The 21313-nt window shown below is 45.1% G+C and overlaps 1 protein-coding gene across 1 annotated transcript in view; it reads right to left on the bottom strand.

The window, feature by feature from the left end:
- elmo3 (engulfment and cell motility 3) overlaps window positions 1–21313 on the bottom strand; it is a 207185-nt gene that overhangs the window by 136074 nt on the left and 49798 nt on the right. The window contains exons 2-5 of the mRNA XM_038807072.1: window positions 17090–17221; window positions 15407–15447; window positions 4654–4726; window positions 1959–2009 (exon numbers count right to left, since the gene is read on the bottom strand). Coding sequence (XP_038663000.1) covers window positions 1959–2009; window positions 4654–4726; window positions 15407–15447; window positions 17090–17167 — 243 coding nt within the window. The 5' untranslated portion in view covers window positions 17168–17221. The remainder of the gene's footprint in view (window positions 1–1958; window positions 2010–4653; window positions 4727–15406; window positions 15448–17089; window positions 17222–21313) is intronic.

Raw genomic sequence — 21313 nt, forward strand, 5'->3', positions numbered from 1 at the left:
GGGTTGGTACAAGGGTTCTTTAGGCGGTGGCAACCTTTTCTCGACTTTCTGGCTCAACGATAGGGTACCGGGACAGTAGCAGCAGCAACCCGGGGGGGAGGGGGGAAGGGGGAGGGAAAAGGGGGGTAGGCGGTCAATGACTATGTTTGTTTATTTAATTTTAATTTATTTTTAAGTTCTTTTGTTGTTCATTGGGGTTGGGGGGTGGGGGGATGGGATACATATGGTCTGGGGGTGTTACAGTTATTATGGGTTATTTTGTTGCATTTCATTGCTTGTCGTTATTTTTTATATTTTCTGTAAAAAATTCCAATAAAAATTATATTTAAAAAAAAAGCAAAGATGCCTTTACCATCACTAAGTTTAGGTAAACAGTGAGAGAAAGGGTTTATCTACCAAGTGGGCAGTACCTCGAGCGAACACCAGGAGGCTCACTACAGACATTAACAGGGCTCTGTGCTCAGACCTGTCACCGGCAGAAGAAGACGCAAATTGTATGTAGTCAGGGACTTCTCCAGGGACGGGAGGCAGCTACTGTGGGGCGAATGACCGTGGTAATCCCCTCACGCCCAGTTCCTGAGAGCCCCACCCACCAGCTGCAGGAGACAGCGAGCAAGATGGGAAAAGCGGGAGAATTGCTGAGAGAGCAGGAGTTGCTGCAATGACTCAAAGCCCCATTGGAAAGCAGCGGTGAGAGTGTGAGGAGGACACCATGTCAGCCAACCCTCTCCCTGCCGATGTGGAGGGTGGGTTGTTGGCAGGTGCAAGCTCCCGAAACCCCACATCTAGAATTCGACCGTTCCCTTCATTGACAGGACAGAGAATATTCAAACACATTTTCATTAAGATTCTCCCCGGGTTCAGTGGCTACAGATTCTAGGCAACAATAACCTGTATTTATCTACCATCTTTAACATCCATCACCAGATACTTCACAGGAGTGTTAACAAACATAAAATCTATACAGACCAATATAAGGAGACATCAAGACAGATGACCATGAGCTAATTTATTGAGAATGGCTTAAAGGAGAGAGGAAAAGAGAGTGGGAGAGAGAGACGGAGAGAGAGACTGATTTACAGAGATGGGGAGGGATGAGTTGGAAACAAGGATAAGAGTTTTAAAATTGGGGTGTTCCTTAACCAGGAGCCACTGTAGGTCATACAAGCCAGAACTAGAGCTCAGCTCAGTCCATGACTCTCAGGAAGCGGCTTCAACAGGCCTCAATATCAACAGGACCAGACATGCTGAGCAAACAACCAAATAGCTCACCACCTGGACCTGCATTTGAAGCGAAGGCTAGCTGATACACAAATATAGGATGGTGGAAGATAGGAGGTAGTCAAGGACTCCCAGATGGAGTCTCTCCTGAGGTAGGTGCTGAGCAGGTCAGGTGGGATCCTGACGAAACGTGGACTGTTACTCGATAATCTGTGGCAATGAGGGTGTCCCCTGTGCTCACTGGCATAGTCTCCTCGTACGACCCTGATCCGACAACTTGTTTCTAAAGTTCTCATCCCTCTACCTCACACCTTTGGTTCTCTGTAAGCTCCTCCAGAGCCATAACCCGCGAAGATATCGGCACTCCTCTAATTCTGTCTTCCCCCAATTCCATCACTGCTTCCTTCAGCTGCCTACGCCCCAAGCTCTGGAATTCCCTCCATGTCTCGCTCTTCTCCTTTAAGACGCTTCTCAAAATCTACCTCTTTGGTCACCTGACCTGGGACTCAGTGCCCTGCCTTGTTTGACAATGTTTCAGTGAAGTACCTCTTTATGCTTTGCTATGTTGAAAGCGTTGCAGGAATTGAAGATTTTAATGCTTTCCATATCTGGAGAAAATGTGAAAAGGGTGCGATAGAGGCAGATGAACGGGGTTGATGGTTGTAAAGGACATTTCTTTTATATTCTAGACTTTATAATCTTGGTAAAAGGCAATGGTCCCGCCATGGGGCACTTACAGGGGCTGTAGTCAGGCGCAATATACTGCCATTCTTAATTTCGTGTCGATTCTGTAACAAATTAAAAAGACGGTTATTAAGTTCTGTGAGTGACAGTCGCACATTCCCCCACATGCACCCCTTCCTTTCCCCAGTATCACTAGGCCAGTACCTTCAAAATCCTCACATCGATGTAAGGGGCCTTCCTGATAATTCCCTTATTTCCCCTTTCTCTTATTTTGTCGTTATTATTTTTGATCCATGGATGATTAATGGAAACATATCTTTAAGTCAAGCAGCAAAGAGAATGAGGAAACAACACTCTGCTAGTTAAATAGGGGCTTCAGACTTTTCAGCACCAGAGAGAGGAGCTGGGACTCGGTTTGATTGATTGGCTTGGGGGGGTAGTGAATTGACCCAGAAGGCCGTACTCTGCCCGGTAGCAGGTGGTGATTGGATCCTGTCCCGTTTTTTTAGAGTCCCAAGGAGCTCAGTTTGACTTCTGGACACAGAAAGACAACAACCTGCTTTTCCACCCTCGCCCAGAAAGACCGAGTACTGTATTCCTGAAGCTGCAGAGAGCCTGGATGAATGAATAAATCTGCAGGAAAACTATTACAGCCTGCTAGAAAAGACCAGGACTCTGCTCTCACTCCAGAAAGACTGTGAATGCTGCATTCCTGACATTACAGAATGAACCGACAGTAAAAATCTCGAACTGAAAGAGGTTTGAACAGGAGTAAAGCACTGGAAACACTAATCTGAAACAACATACTCTTTTTCTCGTTTACTTATATTTTTCCACCCGTTTCGTCCCCTCTGTGTTTGTCTGTCGTGTGTGTGTGGGTGTGTGTAATATATATATATAGGGTTGAGGGGTGGGGAAGAGTTATAACGGGGGAAATTAGGAATTAAAAAATAGTTAACCAGTTGTAATGGCTGCAGATTTAATTATAATTTCTGTTATAAATAAACAGTGATTGTGTTTAAACTTACAAACCTGGTGACTGTAATTATTGGACAGCCAAGGGCCAGAGACTTCAGATATTTTTCTAAGAATTATTGGTTAATTTACTTGTGATATGACTCCAGAACAGGTGGGGCTGGAAGTGACCGTGCACTAGCCCAGGATGTCGTAACACAGATCACCAGCCCAAACAAGGCACAATGCTTCACCATTGGTCTGGGGGCAGGGACTGGGATTGCTTTAGAGTGCCTGTATACTGAGCTGGGCTTGACGGCTAAATGCATCAGGGTAAACCAGGCAGAGACTTCCTCCTCCCAACCTGTCCCAACCCACCCCAGCCTGCCCCACCCTCACACCGTGGTTTTCCATTGGGGTCCTTTGGGCCATCCATAAAGGCTGGTGCAGTGATCGTCTGACACCGTGCAACTTTCACAGTTCTCCACTCAGGGCGAATAACCTGGACCTTCAACACAAAGATGCCCAGTTCACCCAATAAGCATCAAGTCCGGAGCAAGCATCAATACTCAAGTGGAGGAAATCTTCTTCAGATTGACACAAGCCCAGGTTGACACCCCCCACTTACTTCCTCATGGGCCTACAATGTTTTTCCTCTTCAAATACTTCAAAAATCCCCTTTTGATAGCTCCTATTGAATTGACAACCTTTCAGCCACACGTTCCAGATCACAACAACTCGCTGTGAATAAATATTCTCATTTCCTGCTCTGCCTCTCTTACCAATTTATCTTAAATCATTAAAACTCCCCTCAACCTTCTCCGTTTTAAAGAAGAATAACCTTAGCTTCTCCAGTCTCTCCACATAACTGGAGCCTCTCATCCCTGGTGCCATTCGAGTAAATCTCCTCTGCATCCTCTTGACAGCCTTCTGAAACTGTAGTGCTCAGATCTAAACACAAAACTCCAGCTGAGGCCTAACCAGCGTTCTATAAAGGTTTAGCATACCTTCCTTACCAATGGTGCATAAATTTCTGAGCATGGTTGAAAACAAGGCCCCCTCACTGTCTTCCAACCATTGCTCAGTCACTCACTACTGCAGCTGAGCTCCAGAAAGGTACACAGTCCTGTATTCCCAGAACCTGACCAAAACATCCATGGAACCTTCACCCCCACTTACAACCCTGCATAAGCCTTGGAAGCCTTGAAGAAGTCTCCATTATTAACAGAGAATCCATACACCTGCCCTTCAAGACCGTTCTGGGGCGGCATTGTGGCGCAGTGGTTAGCACGGCGCTGAGGACCCGGATTCAATCCCGGCCCCGGGTCACTCTCCTTGTGGAGTTTGTATATTCGCCTAGTGTCTCGCCCCCACAACCCAAAAGGATGTGCAGGCTAGGTGAATTGGACACGCTAAGTTGCCCCTTAATTGGAAAAAAAAAGAATTGGATACACTAACTTTATTTTTTTTTAAATTCAAGAATGTTCTGCTCACTAGTGTACATCACTGCACTCCACAGACAGAACACTCGCCCCTCACATTTAATGCATTGTTTGGAAGGGGATATGAACCAGGGATAGGAGTGTCGTCACCATTTTGGAGAGGGGTTGACCATCGACATGCCACATTCTCGCTGTGACATCATTTGCAAGGTTGCACGTGGTGACAGCTCAATGTGTGATGCTGAACTTCCATCAGTGAGGTTCGGAGTGTGAAAGCCTCCCTTCCCTTTCACCTCCCCCCCCCCCCCCCCCCCCCCCCCCCCCCACCATGCAGGTAACCATGCCAACTGACCGTCTCGGTGATGTAGGTTTGTATCCCATCGGTGTACTGCAGAGCGTATTGATCCGGGTTACTCTTGTTCCATCTAAATGTGGAGGAGAAACAAGATTATTCTACATTTCAACATCCTATCTAACCTTTTTTTTAAAAATGAATTTAGAGTATCCAATTCATTTTTTTTTTCAATGATGGGGCAATTTAGTGTGGCCAATCCACCTAACCTGCACATGTTTGGTTTGTGGGGGTGAAACCCACGCAAACACGGGGAGAATGTGCAAACTCCACACGGACAGTGACCCCGAACCAGGATTGAACCTGGGACCATGGCGCTGTGAGGCAGCAATGCTAACCACTGCGCCACCGTGCAGCCTTTCTATCTAACCTTTAACGGGCATGTAGTGAATTAATTAGCAACAGCTCCACCCATTATTCATCTATTACACTGCCACAAGACATAGGAGCAGAAATAGGCCATTCGGCCCATTGTGTCTGCTCCTCCATTCAATGAGATTATAACTAGTGCAGCCCAAAGCAGGGTAGCTCGATCACTGTGCTGCCGGCCAATGACCAGCCACCTGCACCGCCGCGAAACATGGGGCTGGAGGCGGAGAAAGTCCCGCCCCAGATATCTCAGTCTGGCGATGAGAGTGGGACTGTGGATTACCCTAGCCAAACAAATTTGTGTGGGAGAAGCTTCCCGCAGGGGAACGGTGAGGGTTTTTGCTGTGAAATAGGCTTAAAAATCCGGTTATAAGAGAAAGGCTGTTTGTCCATGGGGGCTCGCTGACCTCTGAAGATAACGGCATGGGCAGGCATTATTGGACAACTAGAAGGGCATTGCTGTGACCGCCAGTATGTGAAGTGTCTCGAGGTGTATTTCATTGATTTTTTAAAAATAAATTTAGAGTGCCCAATTCATTTTCTCCAATTAAGGAGCAATTTAGCGTGGCCAATCCACCTACATTGAACATCTTTGGATTATGGGGGCAAAGTCCACGCAGACACGGGGAGAATGTGCAAACTCCACACGGACAGTGACCCAGAGCCGGGATCGAACCTGGGACCTCAGCGCGTGAGGTAACAGTGCTAACCACTGTGCCACCGTGCTGCCTGTATATTTCACTGATAATAATATCCTCGATGTTCTCCTGTTAATCTGGCTCTTCATCGGACAGTGCGGGGGGGGGGGGGGGGGGGGTGCAGTATTTCTGACTGAAAGACAGGCAGCTGTCAGACATTTTGTGTAAACTTGAGCAGCATTCTAATCCCGAGCTATTGGAAGATTCTAGAAAGCCATCGGTTTGCCCAGTAGAGGACATTGGGGAGTTGATCGTGGCTCAGAAAACGCCGTCCATTCATTGTCATTTTGAAGAATGGTGAGAGAGAAGAACTGCTTTGCAGCAGTTTTGAAAAGGTGAAAGGCATTCGCAGCAAGTTCATGACATTGCTAAAGTTAACTATCGATGCAGGTTACCAAGCAGCCGTCTCCATGGACGCAGCGGAACGTGACTGGTGAGAAGTTAGGTAGCACGGTAGCATGGTGGTTAGCATAAATGCTTCACAGCTCCAGGGTCCCAGGTTCGATTCCCGGCTGGGTCACTGTCTGTGTGGAGTCTGCACGTCCTCCCCGTGTGTGCGTGGGTTTCCTCCGGGTGCTCCGGTTTCCTCCCACAGTCCAAAGATGTGCGGGTTAGGTGGATTGGCCATGATAAATTGCCCTTAGTGTCCTAAAAAATAAGGTTAATGGGGGGGTTGTTGGGTTAAGGGTATGGGGTGGATATGTGGGTTTGAGTAGGGTGATCGTTGCTCGGCACAACATCGAGGGCCGAAGGGCCTGTTCTGTGCTGTACTGTTCTATGTTCTATGTTCTAAGTTCAAGTTAAAAAGCATCTGTTGTCTGTAGTTGCGTTGAGGGTCCCGATGATGACAGCCAGCAGGGGCAGTGGTACAACAAGGTCTTGTTACTGCCGCTTAGGCCAACATAGGGCACTGAATTGATGATGCAAGTCTGCAGTCAGTCCATTCTGACAAACAATCTATGGGCTGGAAGCATTCACTCAGTTTCTCTGTTGATAGATGCTGACAGACCTGCGGCGTCATTCCAGCTTCCCATGCTCTGGTTTCAAATTCCATCATCTGCTGCATTGTGCTTATTTTCCCTGCGCACAGAATTGTTTATTTCTGAAGGTAAAGCGTTACAGCTGCATGAAGAGGGTCAAGGCTTGTGGGGAGAAGGTGAATAGAGAGAATGTGGGCAGTCATTGCAAACGGCAGTTCGATGAGAACCAGATAGTCCGAAACACAGGATTGTCGGCCGGAAATTCGCCGCACATTGTAGTCCATGCAGCGTTGGATGGAGCTCAGGTAAACATGGAGTTTGACATGGACACAGTTGTCCGAGAGGTCCCTGAATCACTGTACCTTGACGAGTTTTGTCAACTTCAGCATTGAGCAATCGCACATTGAATTACAAGTTATGGAGGAGAGTGCCATCCTATCGTTGGAAGTACACTGGTTCCAATCACAAGCAAGAAGCAATGTGCAAGCCACACCCAGAATATCTCTGAGCCTAGATCCTTTACTGCAGTAAATTCAGACCAAATTTGGCAAACATAATGCATTTGAAGTGATGGGAGAGCCCAGCACATCGGGGCAAAAGTCGAGGCTGAAGCATTCGCAACAGTCTTCAGCCAGACTTGCCAAGTAGATGATCCATCTCGGTCTCCTCCGGTGGTCCCCTCTATCACACACTTCAGCCAATTCTATTCAATCCACGTGATATCAGGAAGCGGCTGAAGGCTATAGGCCTTGACAATATTCCGGCAATAGCCCGCATCCCTCGCCAAGCTGTTCCAGAACACTGGCATCTACCCGGCAATGTGCTACTGCCAGCGTCACTCAGCTCCTGACCTCATTACAGCCTTCATTCAAACATGGACAAAGGAGCTGAACTATAGAGGCGAGGTGAGAGCGACTGTCTTTGACATCAAGGCAGCATTTGACAGAGTATGGCGTCAAGGAGCCCTAGCAAAACTAGAGTCACTGGGAATCAGGGGGAAAAACCCTGCTAGTTAGAGTCATACCGGGCACAAAGGGAAATGGTTCTTAGAGGTCAGTCATCTCAGTTACAGGACATCACTGCAGGAGTTCCTCAGGGTCCTAGGTCCAAACATCTTCAGCTGCTTCATCAATGACCTTCCCCCCATCACAAGGTCAAAAGTGGGGATTTTCACAGATAACTGCACAATGTTCAGCATCACTCACGACTCCTGACACTGAAGCACAGTGATTAGCGCTAGGGACCTGGGTTCGATTCCCGGCTTGGATCACTGTCTGTGCTGAGTCTGTACGTTCTCCCAGAGTCTGCATGGGTTTCCTCCGGGTGCTCCGGTTTCCTCCCACAGTCCAAAGATGTGCTAAATTACCCTTAGTGTTCAAAAAGGTTAGGTGGGATTACTGGGTTACGGGGAGAGGGTGGAGATGTGAGCTTGGGTAGGGTGCTCTTTCCAAGGGCCGATGCAGACTCGATGGGCCGAATGGCCTCCTTCTGCACTGTAATTTCTATGATCTATGAACAAGACCCGGACAATATCGAAGCTTGGACTGACAAGTGGCAAGTTACATTCACACCACACAAGGGCCAGGTAATGACCATCTCCAATAGGGGAGAATCAGACCATTGCCCCAAGACATTTAATGGCATTACCATCAGTAAATCCTCACTATCAACATCCTGGGGGTTACCATTGACCAGAAACTGAACCAACTGAAACAAGACTGCTACCATCCAGAGGGACAAGAGCAGCAGATACCTGGGAACCCCACTTCCTGGGGGTTCCCCTCCAAGTCACTCACCATCCAGACTTGGAAAAATCCTTTGCTGACGCTGGGTCAAAATCCTGGGATTTCCTCCTTAACAGCACTGAGTGTACCTACACTTAAGGGACTGGAGTGGTTCAAGAAGGCACTTTCTCAAGTCAATTAAGGGTGGGCCTAACCACCGACACTCACATCCATTAAATTAATTTTTAAAAATGTTTTTAAAGTCTGTTGAACAGACTCTTTACGAGGGGTGTTCTGTAGAATTGGAGAAAGGAGTGTGACAAAGTCTGTACATCTCGATGTGTCCAAACAGGTTCAGTCAGCATGTGATGCCTCTCTGTTCGGAGCAGGTGCTGCGATCTCTCAGGTGTCAGACGATAGTGAGGAAAGACCGACCGTATTTACCTCACGGACCCTCAGTTCCAGTGAGTGAAATTATATTTAGATAGAAGATGAAGCATTGTCCTCGATTTCAGGAGTAAGAAAATTTCATTACTACTTGTCTGGTCATAAACCGATCATTAGCCACTGATGGCTATATTGAATGCAAAGTGTCCAGGCCCACTTCAGCTGCAGCCTGAATGAAGCGATGGGCTTCGATTTTGTCTGCTTATCAGTACAACATTAAATAAATACAATCGGAAGATCACTGTATTGCCGATGCAACGTCTAGTTTACCACTCCCATCTGAGGCAAAGCCCAACAGGGAAGATATATTTTTTTTCTTTACACACGAAGATGAGTAGCTGAATTGATGAGTTTCCAATCACAGCAGATAACGTTGGAGGAACAACTTGCAGGAACCCTGTATTGACAAAGGTATACGAATGACTATATTGCAAAAGGGTGGTCAACGCAGATTCTGGATTTAGAAATCAGGCCTTCTTTGACGCGTATGAATGAATTATCTGTTGATAACTGTTGTGTTACGCGGGGAACTAGAGTTGTTATTCTTGTACGGTGCAGGTCGCAGTTGCTATGTCATGTTCATGACCAACATATTACTGATTGTGACAGTCTGGCGACAAGCTATCTTTGGTGACCATGGTTAGATAACGACATGGAAGACACAGCGAAACAGTGCAGAGGATGTCAAACTGTAGAAAAGTCATCCCCATCGGTACCTTTGCAACCATGGAAATGGCCAACGAGAGTGTGGCAAAGGCTGCATCTAGATTTTGCGGAGTTTGAAAGGCTATTCATGGCGACAAGCAGCCAGAGTGGGTTGAGGGGGTCTCCGATGAATTAAACAACTCGCAAAACCGTAGATATTTTGTGCAGCTTGTTTGCTGTTGTGGGTTTCCGGAGAAAATTTCATCTGGCAATGGGCTTCCATTTTGTTCAGAATAGTCTGTAAAATTCAGAAACACGAACAGGGTAAAGCACACAGGAGTTGTACCCTATCATCCTGCTTCAAATGGAGCAGCAGAGTGCACGGTACACGTTGTTGAGTGTGCTCTTGTTAAACAAATGCGAGATACAAATTGGAACAAACATCAGTGGTCACTGAATCACAAACTGGTGATTCTTTTGTTTATGTATTGTAACACACCTCACACTACTGCTGGCAGAACACCGGCTGAATTGTTTCTTAGAAAACAGCCTAGAACAAGGTTTTCATTGCTGAAGCACAGTTTGTGGAAGAGCAATAACTCAGGCAGAAAGAGAGTTGGTGTGATAGAAAGAAGTCCGAAGTTGTACCAGAAGGTTAAAGTGAAAGTTAAGTGGTTGAAGTGCACACTGAAAGCCATGAAAATATGTGGCCCTTGTGCACATTTGGTCAACATGTTTGGGAGTGGAAAAATTAGATTTGGACATATAGATCATGATTTATATTCAGAAGTTTCACAAAGAAGAATGAAGCTGGGCGGCACGGTGGCACAGTGGTTAGCAATGCTGCCTCACAGCGCCAGGGACCCGGGTTCAATTCCGGTCTTGGGTGACTGTTAGTGTGGAAATTGTACTTTCTCCCCATGTCTGCTCTGATTTCCTCCCGCAGTCCAAAGATGGAGGTACAGTGGATTCTAAATTGCCCCTTAGGGTCTAAAGGTCAGTTGGGGTTACAAGGATAGGGCACAGGCCTGGGTTGTGGTGTTCTTTCAGAGGGTTGGTGCGGACTCGATTGGCCGAGTGGTCTCCTTCTGCACTGTAGAGATTCTGTGAAATAAGTCTGATGGATTGGATAGTTGGGATATGGGCAGAGCACCAACAGGGTGTGCCTGAAACTGGTTCAGACGGAGTAAGGATCAAACTGGCACGTCTGATTAAGTGGAAAATTCAACCAAAGGCCAAAAGTAAAAATCAGTCTCTGTTGGGGAAAACATCACCTGAGACTGAAGCCCAGATGGGTTCAGGTTCTTCCCCATGTTCTGGAAATTTGGGTGAATAAAGGAGGAATCCTCTCAGGAATAGAAAATCAGAGGGTAGCACGGTAGCGCAGTGGTTAGCACTGCTTCATGGCGCCGGGGTCCCAGGTTCGATCCCGGCTCGGTTCACTGTCCGTGTGGAGTTTGCACATTCTCCCCGTGCTTGCGTGGGTTTTGCCCCCACAACCCAAAAGATGTGCAGGGTAGGTTAATTAGAATTAATTGGGTATTCTCAATTTAATTTTTAAAAATGGAGTAGGAAATCAGTGGTTAAGTTGGATTTGTAAATACGTGAAAAATGTATATATGTTGTGTGCAATTTGAACATTGTGTACTTTAGTATTAAGCAGCGGGGAGCGCAATAGTGACCTCTTGTGGCCATTTGTGTCTGTATGTTATTAAATCAAAACTAGAATAAACTAGTTTTTCAGTTGGCTACTTTGACCTCCATGTGTGGCACCCGGTCTCTTTTCTGTCCTGCAGATATCACAACAGGAACATATATGACTACCGTAAAGCTGGCAACAGAGGAGAGGGGGAGGGAAAGAGGATACATGTTAACAGCCAGCACTGACACGATGGACTGAATGCCCTTTTAAACACTAAGTTTTGCTAACATGTACAGCAGACATAACAGTACCACAGAATACATGTCAACAAGTATTCCAAATGAGGGGCAGCACAGTGGCGCAGTGGTTAGCACTGCTGCCTCACGGCACCGAGGTCCCAGGTTCGATCCCGGCCCTGCTTCACTGTCCGTACAGAGTTTGCACATTCTCCCCGTGTTTGCGTGGGTTTTCCCCACAATCCAAAAGATGTGCAGGGTAGGTGGATTGGCCATGCTAAATTGCCCCATAAATGGAAAAAATGAATTGGCTAACTATTAATTCCAATGAGAGCCATTGTTGTAAAATAGCAGCAGCTGGGTTGGGGAAAGTGACTTGTCATCCAGCAAGGAGGCACATCCATGCCCATGGATGGCAAAGTGTTTACCTCTAATCTCATTAGGTGTACCAGTTACTGGTACCAGGTGCAGAGGGAGCTGCAGATCAGGACCTCTCGAGTCCTCAGGGAACAATGATTTTTTCCCGCCTTATTTACTTGAAGCCCTGTTCACATGACTTGAGTTCAAGGAGAGTGTGGTGAATGTAACTTAGTAATTCACACTGTATTTACCAATACTATTGTAAGCGCAGTAGCGTTATCCGACCACTAGGGGAGTAGCTCTGGGAATGCTCAGGGGTTTGTACAGGGCTCCACCCTTGGCTCCGCCGACGACTCCTCCCCTAGACTGCTGTATAAATAACCGTGTCCAGAGCCAGCCTGCAGTTCATCGAGAGTTCAATGGGTAACAGGCTGGCTCTGTAGTAAGTAGATTAAAACCACTGTTCATATCTTAAAGCACGTGTCTTGTGAATTGATGGTTCCATCAGAGAGGCAGTCAGAGAAACCCCACACCTCCCTCTACCCTGCAATGGGAGGCAGGTGCAGGATCTTCTGACTGCCCATGTTGAACCCGTGTCCCCAGCATTAGCCTGGGCTTTTGAATGATGGGACCAATTATCAGAGCCTCCTACAACTCAAAATTCCCAATGTTACTAACTGGCCTACTCCCGAATGGCTAATCACTTGCTGTTTTATGAAAGAACAAAGAACAGTACAGCACAGGAACAGGCCCTTCGGCCCTCCAAGCTTGTGCTGATCATGATGCCTGTCTAAACTAAAACCTTCTGCACTTCGGAGGTTCGTACTTGACCCTTGAGAAGTTTAAGTTTGAACTGAGGGGAAGCTCGGAGGGGTTCTACAAGTTATGGTCATTATTTATTATGCACTTTCAAGAACTGGATAACATCGAATATTAGTTGGGGGGGGTGGGGTTGGGGCTGGTGTATATTAAGGAGGACTATGGGTAATCTCGGATTCCTTTTTGTCATTTGTTTGTGCAAACATGCGGGCTGATGTTTGGGGGTTGGTGGGAGGATGGGATCGTTGTTATTGTTTTGGGGATTGACATATCTGTTGCTGATTATTGTTTATTGTTGGTGGGTGTAAATTCGGGAGAAAATGTGAAAAAGGAGAATAAAAATATTTAAAAAAAAAAGAAAAACAAGTATTCCAAACGAAACATTCTAATCTCAAGCTCCAGAAAGGACTGAGCGAGCTAGATTTATGATCAATCAGTGCTGCTGCTAGTTTAATCTCAGACAGCCAGAGTGAGATGATCTAACACAGCACAGACTGAACAGGAGACAGCAAGAGAGAGAGCGAAAGCGTGAGAGAGAGCGAAAGCGTGAGAGGGAAAGTGGGAAAGCAAGAGAGAGAGAAAGCGAGAGACAGCGCGCGACAGAGAGAGAGCGCGCGAGAGAGAAATGAAAAATGAAATGAAAATCGCTTATTGTCACGAGTAGGCTTCAATGAAGTTACTGTGAAAAGCCCCCAGTCGCCACATTCCGGCGCCTGTCCGGGGAGGCTGGTACGGGAATCGAACCATGCTGCTGGCCTGCCATGGTCTGCTTTAAAAGCCAGCGATTTAGCCCGGTGAGCTAAACCAGAGAGAGAGCGTGCGAGAGTGAGAGAGTGAGCGCGAGAGCGCGAGAGAGAGAGAGCGCGAAAGAGAGAGAGAGCGCGAAAGAGAGAGAGAGAGCGCGAAAGAGAGAGAGAGCACGAGAGAGAGAGAGAGCACGAAAGAGAGAGAGAGCACGAGAGAGAGAGAGAGAGCACGAGAGAGAGAGAGAGAGCACGAGAGAGAGAGAGAGAGAGAGAGAGGGCGAGAGAGAGAGCGCAAGAGAGAGCGCGAGAGAGAGAGCGCGAGAGAGAGAGCGCGAGAGAGAGAGCGCGAGAGAGAGAGCGCGAGAGAGAGAGCGCGAGAGAGAGAGCACGAGAGAGAGAGCACGAGAGAGAGAGCACGAGAGAGAGAGCACGAGAGAGAGAGAGCACGAGAGAGAGAGCACGAGAGAGAGAGCGTGAATTAGGGAGGAGGAAAAACAAGAAAAATTGAGACAGAGAGAATGAGAGAGAGAGAGCGCGCGAGAAAAAGAGAGCAATAAAGCATGAGAGTGAGCAAGTGAGAGTCAAAGAAAGAGAATTAGGGAGGAGGGAGGACGAGGAAGAGGAATCCAAAAAGGAGATAACAGGGAGAGAAGGCGAAAAAGAGAGAGGGCAAAGGAGTAATGGGGAGAACAAGAGAGGGAGGATGGATAGATAGAGGTGGAAAAAAAGAGGAAGGGAGGGGGTAAAAGAGGGAACAAAAGTAAATGGGGTGAGAGAGCGAGAGAGAGAGAGAGAGAGAGAATGATAAATTATTTTTACTGATCTTGATGGAGTGCAAATATTGACCTGGTCATTGGTGTGAACTCCTCTATTCGAAAAGCAGCATATATTGAGACAGGCAGGAACTCAGTTTAAAATCTCAAAGACAACATACCCACCAATACCATCAGCCAAGATTTCATACTCGAGTCTCTGGAGTGGGATTTGAACCCAATCTTCTGTCTCAGGAGTAAGAATGCTGCCCATTGATCCATGGTTGACTGGAGAGTCTCAATTGACTAATATAATAAACTAATTGCACTATGAGGTTCTGGTTTGTAATCAATATTTAAAACAGTCAAAAATAGATCCTAGCATTGTCCAATCTTTGAGACATTCGTGTGGTCTATCAGACTATTCAACCAACACTTGGCTATATTTCGCTGCCCAAATATGCACCGGCCTAGTGAAATGAGCCGCTGGACTAGAAACATTAATTTAACACTTGCCAACTTAACGTCAACTCTTCTTTCTGGGTCACTGAGAGTGGGTGTAAAATTGGGCCCAGTGTGTCAACGATTGTGTTCAAGCAGCCATTCCCTCCAGCATGTGCAGGATGCTCCATCTGTGGATTTCCTGAGGTACACCACTGTGTATTTATACCATAGGGAATGAAGTGGATTTTCAGCTTCAGCACTGGGCTCATGGTTTCTTTATTACAATAGATCATCCCCTTTACTCAGTGGCCAGTTGGATTATCTCAAAGATCCTCAAACCTCTCACTGAGTCACGTCGTTCTCCGTTACATTGCTTTGAGGTAGAAAGGTTAAGGGTCGAGCACCACAGAACAGGTCAGCCACAAGGGTCAACAGAATAGGGGAGTAGACAACGCAAATCAACAATGTCACTGGACGAGTAATCCAGCGGCCCAAGTTACTGCTTTGGAGATGTGGGTTCAAATCTCACCACGGATAAGGCTCAGGCTGGACTGCTATTCTTTGCGGTCTTGCAAATTAGGAAAAAGGAGGACCAAAATTACTTTAGCAGGGACAAAATTTTGGAGAGTATGAACTTAACCGTTGATCCCTCTAAGCTAGCAACTGGATGGCTCTGGTTTCCTCCCACAGTCCAAAGATGTGCAGGACAGGTGAAGGATAGGGTGGGGGAGTGGGCCTAGGTTTGGTGCTCTTTTGGAGGGTTTGTGCAGACATGATGGGCTGAATGGCCTCCTTATGCATTATAGGGATTCTATGGAAGCATTATGAAAAGAGCATTCTGGCTACATGATCCCTGGAGTTTGGTTCCTCAGGAGAGCGAGGGTTACTTACACGTCACAGACTTCCTTCAGGACGGTTGATAGAGGCTTTTTCTGTGCGAATCACAAAAGGAAAGATACATTTGGTTAGCCCATAAAGGAACAGCAGTGAACGAGACATGTCGCACAGGAGATATGTGGCCTCACAGGAAGGCTTGTCATAGCTCAGCCCAATCCTGTTCCCTCAGACAACATCCAAACATACAGCATTTCTGGCCAGATTTTCATCCATCTAGGCATCAAATTCTGGAGTTCCCTCTGTAAATCTCCATCTCTTTACCTCTCTGTCCTCCTCCCCAGCGCTCCTTAAAACCTACCTCTTTGGCTAAGTCCCAATGGGGTTTTCTATTTCTCATAAATTCTACAGCACTTGCAGATTGCCAGGTTTCTTTTTGGATCCCTCTTCCTCATCCTCCCTCCTCCCTAATTCTCTTTCTTTGACTCTCAGTTGCTCACTCTCATGCTTTATTGCTCTCTTTTTCTCGCGCGCTCTCTCTCTCTCTCTCACATTCTCTCTCTCAATTTTTCTTGTTTTTCCTCCTCCCTAATTCACGCTCTCTCTCTCACGCTCTCTCTCTCTTCATACGTACCCCTTGGCCAGGATCCCTCTCTAATGTTGTCTCTCAAGAGTTCTTCCTGGGTTTCTGACCCCAAGATGGTTTCTAGACTTACAGCCTCCTTTATACAGTTTAACAAACACCAAAAGATTGCTGCTGTGTTAATTCCGATGAAGCATTTTTCCACCAGGCAAAGAAGTTAATTATGTTGAGGTCCTTTGACGTCCAAGACCATCAAACATAGGAGCAGAATCAGGCCATTTAGCCCATCGAGTCTGCTCCACCATTTATCATGGCTGACATGGCTTGCTCTGGCAGTTGTAACATATTCTTTCAGACCTTTAAGAAGATTCAGTGGATATCCCTGGATGAGGCTTTGCATTTTTAATGAATTTTTGTAGCCAGTTCTTGAGATATAAATCTGAAAAGGTTCGAAGGCTTTTAAACTCAATGTAAAGGGTTGAAACAGAAATGTACTTTTAAAACAGATGTGCTTAAAATTTGGAATATTGTGGACGTTTGTGACAACTTCCAAAGACCGAAGGGTGCCCATTTAGGAATCCTGGAAAATCCCCACACATTTCACTCCAAAATAAATCAGATATTTCAATATTTTCCAAGCTGGAACATGGGGGACATTGATGAGGAATCAGTAAATTTGGAGGTAGCTGTGTACACCATTGTCAAATCAGTCACATCATTTGTCAAATCAGTTAGCCACAGACTTCCCAAAGTGCTTGAACCAGTTTTGAGAAGCACAATGCCTGTGGCCTTGGGTGCTATTTAAAACAACTTAAAGCAATAATAGGCTTCGCTACAGTCTGGGCGTCCTCATGCTCACCCTCTGAACTTTGATTCAGAGAATCCTTTAGCATGGGAGGCCTTTCAGCCCTTTTGCATCTGTGTCAGCTCTATCCAACTCGCCCCACTCCCTCTCTCTTTCACCGTAGCCCTGATTCTGAAACATTCTCGCACAATTAGTCCCCAATTTGTCTCAAACCCTTCACCCCTGGCTATCCCCAGGCCGAGGTGATCTCCACCCAGATAACTCGAAGGAAGAATGAACAAATTCACTGCGATTTCCCTGATGCAGGTGCCTTACTGAGACAACCTGCCTGCCACTGGTAGGTTCTTCTTACCTGGTCAAGGTCGATCAGTTGGGGATAGGCCCCAGGCATCTGCACTGCAATCTTCACAATATCTTTGGCTGGAGGCATGATGGTTCCGTCTGTTGAGGTCGTGGGGCCGGCTTACCTCACCAGACTGGGAACCTGCACAATACAAGAATAAACAAAGGGTAAGTTCGACGGAAAATTCAAATGATTCATCTTAAATGGTTAAATGTTCCTTCCTTTCCTTTGCCTGACTTCCCAAAACTTCCAGTCATCCTGATTTAAGTACGATGAGATTTAGAGGTCCAGATGTAGATTGGGCTGCAAAAGGAGGAAAGGCCACAGAACTGTATAGGCCGAAGTAGTTGACAAGGAGGCAGGCACACTAGTTATTTGATACAGAGGGGAAGAAAATAATTGGAGAAGGAAATTTAAAAAAAATGTAGCAGGTATGTTGGATTCAATACTTTCCTTGGTCGATTAAAAGAATTCTGTAAAGAAATAATTCCCTTGTTCCCTGCAGGTGAGCAAGCCTCGGACCCAGTGGCGGACTGGCCAGGGTGTCATCTTGCCCGATGGCAAGTGGGCCCCTGATGAAGTGGGCCCCCTATGTCAAATAAAAATGCAATAAAGAAACAAACACAGACAACTGTTTTAGTAATAAAAAGGAATAAGAAAAAAAAAGAGAACAGGACACAAATAAGCAGTGCATGAAAAGGAACGAAGCAGGGGAGGTAGTGGAAGGATGTGGAATAGGGGGGCCCGGGTCGGGCATAATTAAGGAAATTCCATGTTTTCAGCAAGAGTGTGTGAATTTAAAGATAAAGTTACAATTCGTGATTTGAGATGGTCTGCAACTTCAAAGGATATCAAGCAGTAGTCTTGGTTCAGCCGGTACATCGGTCCGGGGCCCGGAGAGCCAAGAAGGGGCCCGTGAATCTCTGAAGGGCCCTTAAAAATTATAATTAATTAGATAAATAAATCTCCAACTTCTTTCCTGAGATTTGTATTCTAACTTAATAAAATATAATTGTTTTTAAAAAGAGCAATACCAAATAAAAATGCAATAAAGAAACAAACAAATAATCACTCAGTGTATGAAGGAACGAAGCAGTGTTAAACGGATGTGAAAAGGAGTGGAGGGGTGGCGCTGGTTCACCCGGGTCGGACATAGTTGGAAATCCACGTTTTCAGCAAGAGTGTGTGAATTTAAAGATAAAGTTACAGTTCGTGATTTGAGATGGTCGGCAACTTGAAAGGATATCAAGCAATACATAGGGTCGCGAGGTCACCGAAAAGGAGAAGCGGTACCGTTGACCGTGAATCATGAGGTCAAAGATATTGAAGTGATAAGCCATGATCGGTAAACTCAAAGGGTTGCGACTTGTAACACTACACTGCTATCAAACTGGACATGTTAACTTTGGTCGTGGGACCATTCTTAATGTCTTACTATAGTCGGACCAAACTTCTAAGTTTCAACAGTTGTCTCAGTTGCTTGCTGGTGTGAAGACTGGACAGTGGATTGTCTCCTCTTCTGAAGCTGCATAGGCCACAGTAGTATTGACTAATGAACATAGCCTATTGAAGTGTAAGTAAGTTATTTTATATTGTTTATCAAGTAGGGGTTTATCTGGCATTCCTTCAAGTTATTCCTGCAATCATCAATATACATTTTTCCCAATGTGGGCTATTTTTAATTAAGTTTTTATTTCAGGAATATTACCCCTACCAGCATGGAAAAGGAAAAGCATAAATCTGGGTCACTAAAACGCAAAGAACAAAAAGAAGCAGAAAGGAAGGAATCAGCCAAGCGATGCAGGCCTATTACAGAGTTTATAATGCCACAAGCACAATCCACATCAATATCCAGTTCTGCAACAAATAATCAAGAAGCAAGAAACAATGCTCATGGTGATGATGCAATAACATACGAGTTACAAGAACAGAGAAGAGCTACTTTGAATGTAGAGACAAATACAAGTGCATCCATTACTAATCAACCCAGGCCCAATATTTCTTTTGGCTTCCTTGTTCCGGTATCTGTACTGCCTGTAGTTGCAACATCTGAACACATAGCTTCAACTAGTGACAGGGAATCAGATATTCCTTCAAGCATAAATGACTTGGTTTCTGAAGCACATCCTGTAAATGAACCTACTCAAGAAAATGAAAGATCAATTACTGGAATCTTCCAATATCCATCATGAGCAAAGCTAAAACAGTTTTTTGCTGAACATCCACTTCAGCCACTTGATGATCTGCCATTTGATGCTCGTTTGTATGAGAGGAAAATTATGAATGATTCAGTCCCAAGAAAATGGCTAACATATAACAAAGAAAATAGATGCTTATATTGTTCATACTGCTTAGCCTTTGAGTTTCCCAACACTTGTAATCCATCACCCTTTGTACGTGGCTTTAGTGACTACAGCCGTATTAGCCAGAGCTTGACTTTACATGAATCGACAACAACACATGTCAGAAATGCTCAGCAATATATCAGTGTGGTTAATGATGGCACCTTAGATAATTTTTTTGCAGCATCACTAATTAAAAGGAAAGAAGAAGTTTTGAAGCAGAGAAGTATTGTCATGAGGATTATAGACATCATAAAGATGTTAGGCAAGCAAGCACTTCCTTTTCGAGGTCACAGAAATGAATCGGCCTACACTCTAGATAATGAGGTTCTGAATCATGGCAATTTTTTAGCTACAGTGCAGTTGATGGCAAAATATTACCCCATTATGGCAGCTCACGTTTCTGCAGTGCAAAACAAGTCTAAACAAAGTATCAAACGATTAGAGCAACAAGGAAAGGCTCAAAGTAAAGGCCGTGGTAGACTTGTTACATACCTGAGTAAAACAACTATAAACATGTTAATCAAAATTATGAAGAATATGATACAAGAAAGAATTAGTCATGAAGTTTCTCAAGCAAAATATTATTCTATTCAGGTTGATTCAACACAAGATAATTCATCCATCGATCAGTTTAGCATTATTATTCGGTATGTGCTTAAAGGTATTATCTGTGAGCAACTACTTTCAGTTGTGCCAAGTAATGATGGTACAGGACAGAGACTTTTTGATCTATTGATTGAAACATTACAGCATCTTAAAATTGACCCCCAAAAATGTTTATCTGATAGCACAGATGGCGCTGCAAGCTACCATGGCCAGTATAATGGTTTACAAAGTAAAATTGCTGATGTGGCTGATCAACATGTTCATATATGGTGCTATGCCTATGTCTTGAATTTGGTGATAACTGAAACAACAAAATGTTGTATGCCTGCAGTTTCTTTTTTCAATTTGCTCCAGAATATACCAACTTTTGTGAAAGCATCATACAAGAAAATGGCTTTATGGATAGAAGTTGTTGGAAAACATCTAGGACAAGAAAAAATGAAACGATTAAAGCTAATTGGTGAGACCAGATGGTCAGGAAAATCCAATGCAGCAACAACTATATTTGGACGTTTTGATGATGCCGCTGCCAGTACTTTCGTAAATCTATTGACATGCTTATCAATGATACAAGATTCAGAAAAGTTTGATGCAAAAACAAAACATGAAGCAAATGTTTTACTTCAAACTCTTCTAAAGTTTGAAACCATATTGACAGCATTTACTTACTTGTATATATTTGAAACTCCAACCCCGTTATCAAGTTATCTACAGACAAGTGGTTTAGATATGTTTACTGCATGGAGTTTGGTAGATTCAGCTACAACAAAGTTGAAGGAACAGACAAGAACATTTGATAACGTTCACAGCAAGGCTTTGGAATTTGTAAATAAATGTAATGACAGGATTTCACAGATGAATATGGATAAAAATCAAACATTGGAAATTGATGCGTTGGAAACAGCATTGCCAGTTAAGAGGCAGAGGGAGAAGAAAAGAATGACAGATGAGCTTATTGATGATGAAAGAAATTCCTCAGATTCTCTAGCTGATTTTCGAGTAGATGTGTTTAACCTAATAATGGATCGCATTGTCCAGTCACTAGAATCACGCTTTGTACAACACAAACATAGAACATAGAACAGTACAGCACAGAACAGGCCCTTCGGCCCTCAATGTTGTGCCGAGCCATGATCACCCTACTCAAACCCACGTATCTACCCTATACCCGTAACCCAACAACCCCCCCTTAACCTTACTTTTATTAGGACACTACGGGCAATTTAGCATGGCCAATCCACCTAACCCGCACATCTTTGGACTGTGGGAGGAAACCGGAGCA

The sequence above is a fragment of the Scyliorhinus canicula genome, chromosome 9, assembly GCF_902713615.1.
Source record: "Scyliorhinus canicula chromosome 9, sScyCan1.1, whole genome shotgun sequence".
Taxonomy (NCBI): domain Eukaryota; kingdom Metazoa; phylum Chordata; class Chondrichthyes; order Carcharhiniformes; family Scyliorhinidae; genus Scyliorhinus; species Scyliorhinus canicula.